This window comes from Bufo gargarizans, chromosome 5 (genome assembly GCF_014858855.1).
Source record: "Bufo gargarizans isolate SCDJY-AF-19 chromosome 5, ASM1485885v1, whole genome shotgun sequence".
NCBI classification, from domain to species: Eukaryota; Metazoa; Chordata; class Amphibia; order Anura; family Bufonidae; genus Bufo; species Bufo gargarizans.
In genome coordinates, this window is record NC_058084.1 from 24,442,595 (window position 1) to 24,457,454 (window position 14,860).

A 14,860-nucleotide genomic window follows, 5' to 3' on the forward strand; every position below is an offset into this window, starting at 1 on the left:
CCAATCTCTTACAGGGGGCTGTGATCCGCACAATTAACCCCTCAGGTGCCGCCCTCCCTCCCTCTACTGTATTAATTTCATTGGTGGACAGTGCGGCCCCCCCGGCCCCCCTCCTTCCCTCTATTGTATTCATTTCATTGGTGGCCAGTGCGGCCTCCCCTCTCCCCCCCTTTCCCCCCGATTATTGGTGGCAGCGGAGAGTTCCGATCGGAGTCCCAGTTTATTCACTGGGGCTCTGATCGGTAACCATGGCAACCAGGACGCTACTGCAGTCCTGGTTGCCATGGTTACTTAGCAATATTAGAAGCATCATACTTACCTGCGAGCTGCGATGTCTGTGACCTGCCGGGAGCTCCTCCTACTGGTAAGTGACAGATCATTAGGCAATGCACCGCACAGACCTGTCACTTACCAGTAGGAGGAGCTCCCGGCCGGTCACAGACAGCGCAGCAGGTAAGTATGATGCTTCTATTATTGCTAAGTAACCATGGCAACCAGGACTGCAGTAGCATCCTGGTTGCCATGGTTACCGATCGGAGCCCCAGCGATTAAACTGGGACTCTGATCGGAACTCTCTGCTGCCACCCATGATGGGGGGGAGGGGGGCCGCACACTGGCCACCAATGATATAAATACAATAGAGGGAGGGAGGGGGGCCGCACACTGGCCACCAATGATATAAATACAATAGAGGGAGGGAGGGGGGCCGCACACTGGCCATCAATGAAATTAATACAATAGAGGGAGGGAGGGGGGCCGCACTGGCCAACAATGAAATTAAAACTGGGGAGGGGGGTCTGCCCCCTGCTGCCTGGCAGCCCCTGATCTGCCTGGCAGCCCCTGAGGGGTTAATTGTGCGGATCACAGCCCACTGTAAGAGATCGGGTGCTGCCAGGCAGCAGGGGGCAGTCATGTACACAGTTCGTAGTATATTCTAACTTGAAGCGTCCCCATCACTATGGGAACGCCTCTGTGTTAGAATATACTGTCGGATCTGAGTGATGGGGACGCTTCAAGTTAAAATATACAATCGGATTGGAGAAAACTCCGATCCGATGGCATAATAGGGACTCCTGACTTTACATTGAAAGTCAATGGGGGACGGATCCGTTTGCAATTGCACCATATTGTGTCAACGTCAAACGGATCCGTCCCCATTGACTTGCATTGTAAGTCAGGACGGATCCGTTTGGCTCCGCACGGCCAGGCGGACACCAAAACGACTTTTTCCTTCATGTCCGTGGATCCTCCAAAAATCAAGGAAGACCCACGGAAGAAAAAACGGACACGGATCACGGAACTACGGAACCCGTTTTTGCGGACCGCAAAAAAAACGTCCGTGTCAATGAGGCCTAAGACTGTGATATTTATTCGTAAGCTCCTTGACCCCCTCCTGATTTCCTGCTCTGTGTTCACTGCCCTTACCACCACCACTGTGGAAATAAATGCCATGAATAATACCACCAACACAACTATGCATGAGGTACCTGCCTCCTCCTGAACCTCATCCTCATGGTAGTCCAAACGCTGACTGATCTCACACAAGTCATCAACAGGGAGCCTCAGTTGCTTAATTATTTGCCTTACAACGTGGTGGGGGATTTGTTGCCTCTTAGCAAAAAAAAGAGGCCCCACTAGGAGGGGGCAGTGAAAGCAGAGAGGATGCAACTGAAATTCTTCTGTGGGGCTGCCAGAAGGAGGAGCAGGAGGAATGCTGTGATCCCTGGCTCCAAGGCACAGTGTCAGACTCAGAAATCACCTCCATGTCATCCTGCTGTGACTGAGAGGAGGGGTGAGGCATCCAGTGCACAGTCTCATCCTCTTTGTCCTAATAATGTTGCACCTTTTGGAAAAGCTTTGGAGAACTGCGGCCTGCTACTCCTACTATCTTGATGGCTGGTAGTGGTTACTACCCACATTCTGGCTCTGGGAGAACAAGGTCTGGGTCTTTTGTTTTAATCTCTTCCATATTCCAGACATGTTACCGTGAGGCTTGATGAAAACTTTCTTAAATGAAAAGTTACAAATCTGGTATACAGGTATTGTTTTTCTTGCAGGTGGCTGGTTTTGTAGCACAGAACAGCAAGAACGAGGTTCTGCAGCAGCTGTATTATTAAGCACTGTGCCCAAGCCCCTTACTTCCTCAAAGCTTTCCCTGATCAACGACTCTCAATCATTTCTTTCTATATTGTCCCTACACTGTCCCTGTTACTCTAGAAGAGCTGCTTGCTTGTCCTCTGTACACTGCATAGACTCATCCACATCTGATCATTCTGCACAGGCCTCTCCCTACCTCCTGCCACCTCTGATGATTGATGATGCTGTTTTTTTGCCTCTGAACTAATCAGGGCAACCCCCCCACCCCCCCCCCCCCACACTTCCTCCCAGGGTCATGTGGGCATCCTTCTTCTTGAGGTTTTGCCTGCCAACATGCGTAGTAAAATGACGATGCACACCCTTTTACACACCCGCTTCGTCTGAAGCAAAGCTGAAAAACTTTGGGTTTGTTTGACGGGGTAATTTCTATAAAATTCATAACAAATCTAGTTCTTTATTAATTGATTCACTCGCCCTTAATATAAATGTATTAATGGTACAATTTTTTTGCACTCAACCCTTTTATTCTCCCAAGATATAGCCAGAATTGTATGCCAGCAGCTTTCTTCTCTCTCCCCATTTAAAATACTGTACCTACAATACTCTCATCGAACCAAGCATGCATGGACAGTCAAAAGCATCCGGTCACCTTGATTAGGAGCAGTAAACATGTGTTTTGTTTTTTTCACACCACAATATACTGTACAGAACAGCTGGGTGAAGTCTCTCTTGGACACAGTCAGGGTGGAGGTTGTAGTCCTATGTCCTAACAAAGATGATGAGGATTCCGGTCACAATGTTGTCTGTACCAACCTATTCTGGACAAATGTAGGAGAGCATTGAGTCCACCATGTTCTTGATTATGATTTCCTTAGGGTGAAGGTCTTTGGGCAGGTAATGGCAGGAGGTCATCTGCCAGGCATCTAATAATGCGACTGGAAGTCCTGAGAAGACGGCCCTCATTAGGGTGTCCAGCTGGAAGGACAGCCAGTCACTGGCGATTTCATATCGGAAGCCGGTGTTCCCTGATTTGATAATGACCTTGGTCTGGGGGCTTCGCTTCAATAACCGGACAACAGCATTACGGATATTTCTTATCCTCTGCAGATAAAATGTTACTGGGAATGAGACAAAGTGCGCGTTGCAGTTTATGACAATCACCAGGCCATCGTCCCCCCCTCCAATGTTATCCAGCTCATTGGCGATGTAGGCCAGTTTCTGCTCACTGGTGTGAATCATGCTGAGAGGCATCTGGTGTACCCGCCATTTTAGTAGATAGCCATGCTCAGCATCAGTGGCCAGCAGGGATCCAAGGGCATAGCTGACATTAGGGCTCGCCTTCTGTAGAGCTGCAAAGACAAAACACATTGTTTTATTAGCAGAGGTGACATCATCATTCATTACACAGTTAACATTTAAAAAAGTTGTCCTCTAAACACAACATGCAGTATCTACTTTGCACAGAGCCATCAAGTACAAACGTCCGCAGGGGCTGACAGTGGGCCGATGCCCAGGGGCTGTCCCAAGCTCCCCTCACGGCTGCCAGCTTGGTACAAAATAATTTGATGCTCTCAGCATTAATAAATGCATCAGGTACTTACAGTATGTACCTGGCCAGCTGCTGCAGGTGCAGTGCGTTCAACGTATCGCCTTTCTCAGAATAACTGCGCCAAGCCCTCGAGGAGCCAAAGCAGAGGATAACAGTGGTAGTGCCCCTGATGAGATGTTGCTGTTTTATGGTGTACTCCATCAGGATGTCCTTGTCATCATTGAAGAATCAGGTCAGCAGTGAATGTATAACTGTCTATCATTACCTAGTGCAAAATATAACTTGTGGCACATACAGCAGTACTTAGTACAAAGCACAGATTTTGGCACCAGATGAGGAGGTATGGTGGCTCGTTGTGTAGCGATTGATTGGCACTAGTATGCACTTGTGGATATAGGGGTTCCACTGTAATAATGGCTTGATGTTTGTCTTGTCTGGTGGTTGCTTAGGTACGTGATGATGTACCAGTGTCTGTAAAGCTGTAATTACACTGATCATTCTGCTGTCTTCTCACACTGATGGTTGCGTTCTGAATTCTGATGGTCTCTCTGGAGAGATCATCTCACAGGAGAACTGGATATGGTTCCTAAATATCCCTCTAGGAACCCTGCCATGTGCTTCTTCACTCCTTGCTGTCTGACCTGGAACTCCCCCTCCTGGTATGAATCAGGACTAGCCCACTCCTACCAAGAGGGGAGGAATGGAATGGTAAGTTCCATTCCTGTTACCAACCATTCCCAACCATTCCTGCTCTTGCTAGAATGAAGTCATAAACATATGTAGTGCCCTGGAGCAGTGATACTTGTAAGTCTGGACATTTGTGGACATTTGTCTGTTTCCTCTACGCAAAGTCATCTATTCCTTACTTCATTTCACTTTAAAGGGTTAATGTTTGTTGTGATATATATCCTGCTCAGTTGCACTGTATTTGCACAGTACTGTTAATGAAAGCTCAGAGACTTTTGGGACTTTCTAGATAATAATTAAAAGCTGGTAACTATAGTAATTAAAGAAGACCATGTTTTGGATGGAAAAAACAGACTTGTTTACTACCAAATCCAGACAGACTGAACTTTTGAATGCCAGGTGCTGCTATGTTATTACGCCTAAAAACCTGTTTTGGTCTGGAAAAACTGCTGTGTCATTGCCATTGAGTATCATTGAAGCTCTAATGTAAGTTTGTGAGAGACCAGAATTGTAACATTGTATTTGTTTTGGGTTGTGTTTCTCCACTCCACCCTTCCCACCAAAAGGTTCAAGTTCAGCTAGAAACTGTATATAAGGAGAGCAGTCAGAGCCCCTAGTGTGCTGCAGTTAGGGAACAGTGCTTAGAAAAGGAGACTCTGCCACACAATTGAGAAAACACTGAGATGGGGATACTCTGCCACAGATCCTGGGTGACCAGTCTCTGACCAGGTTATCAGCCTTCTAACAGAGAGAGGGACAACTAGCTGAGGACTTCACTCAGCATCAAACCCTTCTTCTGCCCAGGATGAGACTGGAAAAGCTACCCCTATGCCTTGCCTGTATTTTTTTGCTAGTCCTGACTGGCTCTAGCCCTTCTCCAACAATATCCTTGTCGGTACCATACTTTTTGGTACAACATGGTTACTGAAATATGGAGGAGAGCCTGCAGGCCTCAAAGACTTTAGAGATCAAATGAGTGCCATTTACAAGATGATTTCCCTCAATGATGAACAGAACGTCGCTATGTTTGGTCAATTGGAGGGAGCAGCCCTCAGGGAGGTTAAGTCATGGCCTAATTCTGAGAAGCGTACTGCTGACCAAAATTTAGACAGACTTGCCAGCATGTTTGACAGGCACACATTATCAAAGTTAAAAATGCATTTCTTTATCCACAAACAAAAGGTGGGTGAAAACCTTCAAGATGTTCCTCCAGGAAGCTCTGTGTGCCATCAGGCACATACTGTAGGTTCACATGAGGTACTTGACCCCATCCACACAAAAAAAAAAAAACAGTTTGTAGAGGGTGCCAGACTAGATACTGTAAATACCCAGCTGAGAGTTCTTGCATTACACCCTGATATGTTGTTCCTTGACTTCAACCCCTTCAGCCATTTTTCACCTTCCTGACAGAGCCATTTTTTGCATATCTGATATGTGTCACTTTGTGTGGTAATAACTTGGGAATGCTTTTACTTATCCAAGCCATTCTGAGTTTGGTTTCTTGTAACACAATGTACTTTATATTAAAGGTAAATTTGAAAGTCAATATATTTTACCTTTATTTATAAAACAAATATCCTTATTAGTGTAATATTTGGAAGAATCCACTATTTTGTAAATTTGAATTTCTCTGCTTTTAAGACAGATAGTGATATAACCTCATGAAGTAGTAATTAACATTCCCCATATGTCTACTTTAAATTATTCAATTTACCAAACAAACCTCAATATTTGTTACCTTGATTCTGCAGTTTACAGAAACACCCCATGTGTGGTTGTAAACTGATCTATGGGCACACGTCAAGGCTCAGAAGGGAAGGAGCGCCAAATGGTTTTTGAAGGGCAGATTTTTCTGGAATGGTTTTTGGACACCATGTTAAATTTGAAGGCACACTAGGGTGCCGATACAGTAGAATCCCCCAAAATGTTACCCCATTTTCGAAACGATACTGTCACGGTCTTTGTTGTGCGCCATGACAAATTAGCCGTACATGCTGGTTGCCAGGAGCAACGCGTTGTTGTCGCAGCATGTATGGGCTTTGCTCCACTTCTCCTGGAGTCAGTTGTACTCTGGCCTTTGTTGGTGTTGGAGCTTTGCTCCTTTGGCCACTGAAGAAGGGGTCGTAGCTCACTCCGAAACGCGTATGGTAATTAATCCCATGAAATAAAGTACAGAACCGGAGGATTAAAAGCGCTTAAAGAAAAGAAAGAGGAGAGGGATCGGTGAATTTTCGTCTTTAAAAGTAAAGAAAAGTCGGATACCTGCTTTTCTGGAGAGTATTTCCTGGTGAGGTTTAACCCTGCGAGATGCCAACTAAAAGCGCTGAAAGAATACACTACCAGCTGATCTCCAATACAGCACAGTTGTATACGATCACCGAGGATCCCGAATCCTTTATAAGTCCTGTGGAAATCAAATCACAATACATCGCAGCCTGTAAAGAACTCCATCACACGTGGGACGCCACCAGTGATGCAATAAAAACCAGCACTACTCCATCTAAAACAGTGAGTAAAACAGCTCCGGCTTATTCTTGCAAACAGGCAGTGACATTGTAGCGATATTATATGTGAAGTGGCGATCAAGCCGCAAAGATACAAGTGACTATTTAAAAGACTGTATCTGAATATCAGATCCACCTTCACTATCGAAGTATCATCTATTGGGATATTGATTGGGTTAATTAACCCTTTGGAGAGACACTACTGTACCATATAAAAGACCCTGAAGCTCTGGTTTAAATTCAGAGAACTACTGTAATCCATTATAATTTACTACTGTATTTAAGTGTTTTAATAATTTTATTAATTTTAGAGTGTTAAATTTTAGCATGTTTAATTAACCCATAGAGCAATTCAGCTAATATAGTGCTATAATCATTTTTTTTATAGTTGTAATTTTTTTCCAATCAGAACTTCAGATGAGAAAAAAATTACAACTATTAGACAAAGAAGATTATAGCACCATATTAGCTAAATTGCTCCATATTCATTTTTGTTTTCGAATATTCATTATATTGCTATAACTTTGTTTTTTCAAATATTCGTAATATTCTAAAACATGAATATATAGCAATATAGCGAATATTCGAAAAAAACAACGAATATAGAGCAATTTAGCTAATATAGTGCTATAATCTTCTTTGTCTAATAGTTGTAATTTTTTTCTCATCTGAAGTTCAGATTGGAAAAAAATTACAACTATAAAAAAAAAGATTATAGCACTATATTAGCTAAATTGCTCTATATTTGTTTTTTTCGAATATTCGCTATATTGCTATATATTCTTGTTTTAGAATATTACAAATATTTATATACAAATATTATAGCAATATAGCGAATATTCGAAAAAAATAGTTGTAAGTAGAAAAATTTGCAATAAAAATGTGAATCCAAAAATTCGAATTACAGAAATTTGCATATTACACAATCATTACCTTGCCGATTTTTCGAGTAAAAAAAATCGTAGAATATAACGAATATTCAAATTTGTGAATATTCGATGAATATTCTATAAAATATTCGCAAAATATCGCAAATTCGAATATGACCCCTGCCGCTCATCACTAGTTGTTACATGTCTGGTCTGTTGGTGTCTGTAGTCAAGCATGTTTTCTAGATATGTTCCCTGTGTGTTGTGCTTCCGGCAGGAGGTCTCAGGGTTCCTCGGAGGGGGAACCACAAGTCAGTGTGCAGCTATGTTGGGGGACGCCATGCATCCTGTCTGCATGGGGCTCTGGTTGTCCATGTTGCTGTGGCAGGTAAGGGTGTGTTGTTTCGGGACTCTTACCTTCCATTTCTGTAGCTGTGCACTGCCTGTCCCTTTCCTTGCAGGTTGGCCGGTGTACTGACCACTTTGATCTCACTGGCTTTTAATAGAATTTAGAGACACGTGGGTGTGAAAATGAACATTTAAATTTCTTCCAATAAAATGTTGCATAAGATTAGCATTTTTTTATTTTTACAAGGGGTAACAGGAGAAAACCACCACAAATTATGTTTAGCATGTTCTTCTGATGCCCAATATATGGTTGTGAATTGCTGTTTGGGTACACGGCAGGTATCAGAAGAGAAGGAGTGCCATGTGGTTATTGGAGGGAAAATTTAGGTGGAATGGTTTTAGTGTCGCCATGTTGTTATTGATCAGCCTCTGGACACCAGTGCAGCCATTTTCTGACAACCATACATTTTATTTTTCTTTCAACTGAGCTTTATAATTGGTTCTATTATGGAGTACACACAACTTTTTGATAGCTTTTTATTTACATAGTATCATAGTACATAAAGCCAAAAAAAGACATTTGTCCATCCAGTTCGGTCTGTCATCTTGCAAGTTGATCCAGAGGAAGGCAACAAAAAAAAACCTGTGAGGTAGAAGCCAATTTTCCCCACCTTAGGGGAATAAAAAATTCCTTCCCAACTCCAATCAGGCAATCAGAATAACTCCCTGGATCAACGACCCCTCTCTAGTAGCTATAGCCTGTAATATTATTACGCTCCAGAAATATATCCAGGCCCCTCCTGAATTCCTTTATTGTACTCACCATCACCACCTCCTCAGGCAGAGAGCTCCATAGTCTCACTGATCTTACCGTAAAGAGTCCATAGTCTCACTGCTCTTACCGTAAAGAATCCTCTTCTGTGTTTGTTTACAAACCTTCTTTCCTCCAGACGCAGAGGATGTCCCCTCGTCACAGTCCTGGGGATAAATAGATGATGGGAGAGATCTCTGTACTGACCCCTGATATATTTATACACAGTAATTAGATCTCCCCTCAGTCGTCTTTTTTCTAAAGTGAATAACCCTAATTTTGATAATCTTTCAGGGTACTGTAGTTGCCCCATTCCAGTTATTACTTTAGTTGCCCTCCTCTGGACCCTCTCCAGCTCTGCTATGTCTGCCTTGTTCACAGGAGCCCAGAACTGTACACAGTCCTCCATGTGTGGTCTGACTAGTGATTTGTAAAGTGGTAGGACTATGTTCTTATCACGGGAATCTATGCCCCTTTTGATGCAACCCATTATCTTATTGGCCTTGGCAGCAGCTGCCTGACACTGTTTTTTGCAGCTTAGTTTGCTGTTTATTAAAATTCCTAGATCCTTTTCCATGTCAGTGTTACCGAGTGTTTTACCATTTAGTATGTACGGGTGACTTGCATTATTCCTACCCATGTGCATAACTTTACATTTGTCAGTGTTAAACCTCATCTGCCACTTATCTGCCAAAGCCTCCAATCTATCCAGATCCCTCTGTAGTAGTATACTGTCCTCTGTAGTATATATACAGTATACTGTCCTCTGTAGTATATATACAGTATACTGTCCTCTGTAGTATATATACAGTATACTGTCCTCTGTAGTATATATACAGTATACTGTCCTCTGTAGTGTATATATATACAGTATACTGTCCTCTGTAGTATATATACAGTATACTGTCCTCTGTAGTATATATATACAGTATACTGTCCTCTATAGTGTATATATACAGTATATTGTCCTCTTTAGTGTTACTTTACACAGTTTAGTGTAATCTGCGAAAATTGATATTTTACTATGCAAGCCTTCTACAAGATCAATAATAAATATATTGAAGAGAATATGGCCCAGTACTGACCCCTGTGGTACCCCACTAGTGACAGTGACCCCTCCAGTACTGACCCCTGAGGTACCCCACTAGTGACAGTGACCCCTCCAATACTGACCCCTGAGGTACTCCACTAGTGACAGTGACTCCTCCAGTACTGACCCCTGAGGTACCCCACTAGTGACAGTGACCCCTCCAGTACTGACCCCTGAGGTACCCCACTAGTGACAGTGACCCAATCTGAGTGTGTACCATTAATAACCACCCTCTGTTTTCTATCCCTCAGCCAGTTACTTACCCACATACAGACGTTTTCTCCCAGTCCGAGCATTCTCATTTTATATACTAACCTTTTATGTGGTTCAGTGTCAGATGCTTTGGAGAAGTCCAGATACACGACATCCATTGATTTGCCGCTGTCAAGTCTAGAACCTCCTCATAGAAACTGATTAAATTAGTTTGACATGACCGATCCCTCACGAAGCCATGCTGATATGGCGGTATTTGCTTATTTCTGTTGAGATGCTCTAATATAGCATCTCTCAGAAAACCTTCAAACTGTTTACCCACAACAGATGTTAGACTTACCGGCCTGTAGTTTCCAGGCTCTGTTTTTGGACCCTTTTTGAATATTGGCACCACATTTGCTATGTGCTAGCTTTTTGGGAAGCATGATAAAGATAAGGCGGTGAACACTGTCCAGAAAAAATGACACATTATCTTTATTCTGCTGGTCAGTACGATTACAGAAATACTGATTTTATATATATTTTTGAAAAAACCCTTTTTTTGTGTCACCATTTTCTGAGAGCTATATATATATATATTTTAACTTTTCTACCGATCGTCTTGTGTGGGGGCTAATTTTTTGTGGGATCAGTTGACAATTTCATTGATAGCATTTTGGGGTGGATATTACTTTTGGACCACTTGCTATTATGCTTTAAGCAAGGCAAAGTGACAAAAAAGGCTGTTTTGACATTTTTTTTCTTTTATACAGCCTTCATCTGAAGAGGTAGACCATTAGATATTTTTATAGAGCAGATCATTACTGATGAACTTATGTGTCTATTTTTCATTTTTGTTTGCAGTCTTACACAAAAATAAAGCATTTTGAAAAAAAATGTTTTTGTGTTGCCACTTTCTGAGTCATATTTATATTTATTTTTTATGAAAATCATTATTTGAACAATGAGGGACGTTATTAGTGTTACCATTGTGTGGTACATTGTAGGTTTTTTGTAAGGCAAAGTGACCAGAAAATGGCTATTTTGGCACAGTTTTTATTTATTATTTTTTAAGACGTTCATCTGACAGGGTAGATCATGTGATATTGTAATAGAGCTGTTCATTACGGATGCCGTGATACCTGATGTCTGTTTTTCTTTTCTTTTTTTTCCCAATTTTTTTTACAATGTTATTTTTATTATGGGAAAGGGGCTTTTTTTTTTACTTTCTTTTTTAGGAAAAACACTTTCTTTTAAATTTTTTACTTTTCATTTATGTCCCACTGATATGACATTAACTTTTGGGGGTCTGATTTCCTCTACAATGCATTACAATACATGTATTGGCTGTCAGTGTATAACCAGTGTAATACAGGCTGCTGGGTCTCACAGGCTTCCATAGAAGGCAAGCCCTAATGCCTATAGAAGGAATCGGGCTGCCTTCCCAGCCATCAGGTCCCCATCACCGCAGCGTGTCTCCTTACACACAGCCCGTACATGCCGCAGTCATCGCTGACTGCAGTATACAGAGGGCTAAAGCAACAGCATGACGATGCCAGCGTATACAACAGGGGCATGGCTGTCAGGAACAGCTGAACCCCTGCCGCTGATCGGGCAGGCACAAATCCTGCACCCCGATCAGAACCCTGTACCTGTACGGCGGCTGTCAGGAAGACACCTCCTTAAGCGCCGTACATGTACGGCAGATGGAGCTTGCAGCAAAGGTACTGGTACTGATCCAGACAAAAGTAGACTTGAAGGAGTTGGTGTTACAGCTTGCTAAATCTGTTGAGGTGTTACAAAAAGAGGTCCAGGGCATGAAACAAAGCCACCCGTCTTTGTACCCTAGAGATAGACCGAGATATGGTTCTAATGGTAATCCTAGGAATTATGGTTGATTACCCACTGACCAGTTTGATGCCAGTGGCCGACCGATATGTTGTAAGTGTCAAAGAGTTGGTCATGTGGAGCAGGAATGCAAGAAGTTAAACTAGCGTCTCCTGGGGCAGTGGACCCACCCTCAGGCGGTGTCACGGAAGGTGTGCAGGAAACTAGAAAACACAAAATGAATATACGACTGACTGGATCCAAAACTAAGGAACAAAAAGGGAGAGCCCTGCATTAGACCTGGCACTCTCCCTGACTGCTCAGCCTATGCGAAAATCACAATGGTAGATGATCGCATATCCTCGTACCTCGACTGTATAACATCTGAACACCCTATAATAGTGAGGGGACACGACCACCGGCTCCCTACACTAGACACGGAGGGAGTCAGGGTCACCTGGGATCCAGCAAACAGAAAAACACAAATGAATGAACAAAGCTTATCTTGTAGAAGACTCAGAAGTAGGAACAGCATGCACACACTCCAGGAAGTTGTATAAACTGCAAAGTGATGCACTATGGGAAAGGATTTAAAGGGATGCAATCAGTGCAACTACATGACAGCTGAGAGAGGCTAACGAGATGAGAAAATGAAAGCAAAACAAAGGAACCTCAAGGAGGAGGTTCTAGACGTCTGTCAGAGCTTCTCAGGTGTCTGGTGGTGACAGGGGGAGACTGCTTGGGTCCAAACTTTTCTGCAGACATTAATGAATGTCCTACCATTGCTGTCAGAATTAATGGTGTGTCCTGCCTTGCTTTAGTGGACACTGGGTCACAAGTCACTACGATGCAACTGGCAATCTATCAGCGGCATTATGCGAGACGAGCTTATCTGTCCTACTTAGAGGAAGATGAATGTAATCGACAGCAATGGCCAGCCCATAGTGTTCCAGGGATACTGGGAGCCTACTGGTAACACTGAATTACAGAGGCAAGGGTTTATAGTTGTGCATGTGCGCAGAGTCAGACTGGGGTGCCTAGGGTCCACCGTACGGATACATTCATATATTACCTTCTCACACAGCAGCAAGATGCTACCAGATGATTGAATATGGAGGTCCCTGCAGCAACTTTGAGAAGGTAGGTCCTGGGGAGAAGAGGACACTGGTGGCTTTCCTCTCTACCTAGAAGTCGTCTCAACTCTGGCCGTGTCTATAATAATAAACTGGGGAGTTTATTTAATAATTTATCAAGTTGAACATAGATATGAACATGTAGTGCAGTAAGTGTTATGTGTCACTAGTGCAGGGGGTGGGAGACTAGGGGCCCACCTTGTTCAGGGGCCCACCGGGGGATTCACCTGTACCCCTGTGGGCCAGTCCAAGCCTGCATGTGCATGATAAGGGTTTCCCCCCTTGTGATATTGGGGATGACTATTCAGCAGAATTGTGTGGAGCAATTGATGTGTATACTCCAGAAGAGTTCATTGCAGCCCCTTTGCCGGTCCGCAGAGTGTTACAGCAGACACTGGGGCGCTCCGAGGGCATAAACATTTCAGGGACCACAAGGGTGAGACTGGAAATGTAAGGGTTACTGATGCTAAACCCATATTGTTACAACCTGCCTCTGAGACATTACATTGGTGTAAAGCACGTATAGGACCACATGGACAAGCTTACCAGGCCATTGTGGAACCAATACTGGATGGGGGCAAGGAATACTTGCTGGCTAGTTACTGTGAAGCGTGGCAGGGTGCCAGTCCACATGCTGAACATTAGTGGCCGGCCTGTTCAGCTGAACAAATACCAGACTGGTGGTAAATGAATAAATATTGGGAATGATGATATTGTCCAGTTTGCCTGTCCAGCAACGCAGTCTACCAGCCAGGTAGAAGTCTATTGAGAGGGTCTCTGGTGGGAACAACTGCACATTGGGGATCAGAAGATCCCCACTGAGCAGAAGAAGGGGGTCCTGAAGGCTATTTCAGTAAACACCCCTAGATTTAGGAAAAGTAGAGGTGATCCAACACACCATCCCTACTGGAGAGCAGTAACATGTGGTGACACCTCAACAGTGTCCGGGAACCCAGTGTAGCGTTGGGGCCACCCCAAACCTAGCTACTGCACATGAAAAGAAATTACAATAAAAATACATAATAAACATTTGCAGATATCCCTTGGTCTAGGGTGTTACACAATGACACAGTTGAATACTGTGGTAACAATATTGTGTGCTTCACTGTGGTATTTGTTTCTGCTGATGCAGAATGTATTCCTGCATGTGGTACTTGGTTCTGCTGATGTGATATTTTGTGCTGCATTATGGAATTGCTGGCTCTGCCTACTTGGCCTTCAAACTTGTCTTCTCCGCCTTCTATCAATGTGTACCTACGTAGCGGCAATATGGTGCCCATTTTATTTTATTTTTCCAGGACCACTTTAAGGTTCCAGCCTGCCCCTCTTCTATCTTAATTAGTTACATACCTTGAAGAGGTCACAACCCCATGGGTGACTGCTAGTTATTCTCTTCACTGCCAGATGCAGACATTTCTCCGCCGTGTTAGGACACGTCTCAGCTGCATTGTGTACTGGAGTATAAAGTCGTTTTTCAAGTTTGCCTCAGATGAATCGAGTGAATGGCAAGCAGCATAATTTTACTGCACGTCGGTGGAAAAAAGCATAAAGGAGGAATAAGAAGGACGCTCACATGTCCCTGAGAGGAAGTGCTTGCCCTATTGGCTCATAGGCCGACAGACAGCCTGGATGAGCCAAACAGTGCTGCAGCAGACAGGCAGGTTCTCTAGGAGAACGAGCAGAACGCCATTCTATGCTGGGATGTGAATGAGCATAGTTGGGTCTTAAGTATCTGACAGAAGAACAGTCTTAA

General features: G+C 43.4%; 1 protein-coding gene across 1 annotated transcript in view; it reads right to left on the minus strand.

Annotated features, from left to right (window-relative positions):
- Positions 1-2,693: 2,693 nt before the first annotated feature.
- Positions 2,694-14,860, minus strand: part of LOC122939284 (NXPE family member 3-like) — a 39,207-nt gene continuing 27,040 nt past the window's right edge. Inside the window, exon 6 of the mRNA XM_044295357.1 lies at positions 2,694-3,446. Within this exon, the coding sequence (XP_044151292.1) occupies positions 2,911-3,446 (536 nt within the window). The 3' untranslated portion in view covers positions 2,694-2,910. The remainder of the gene's footprint in view (positions 3,447-14,860) is intronic.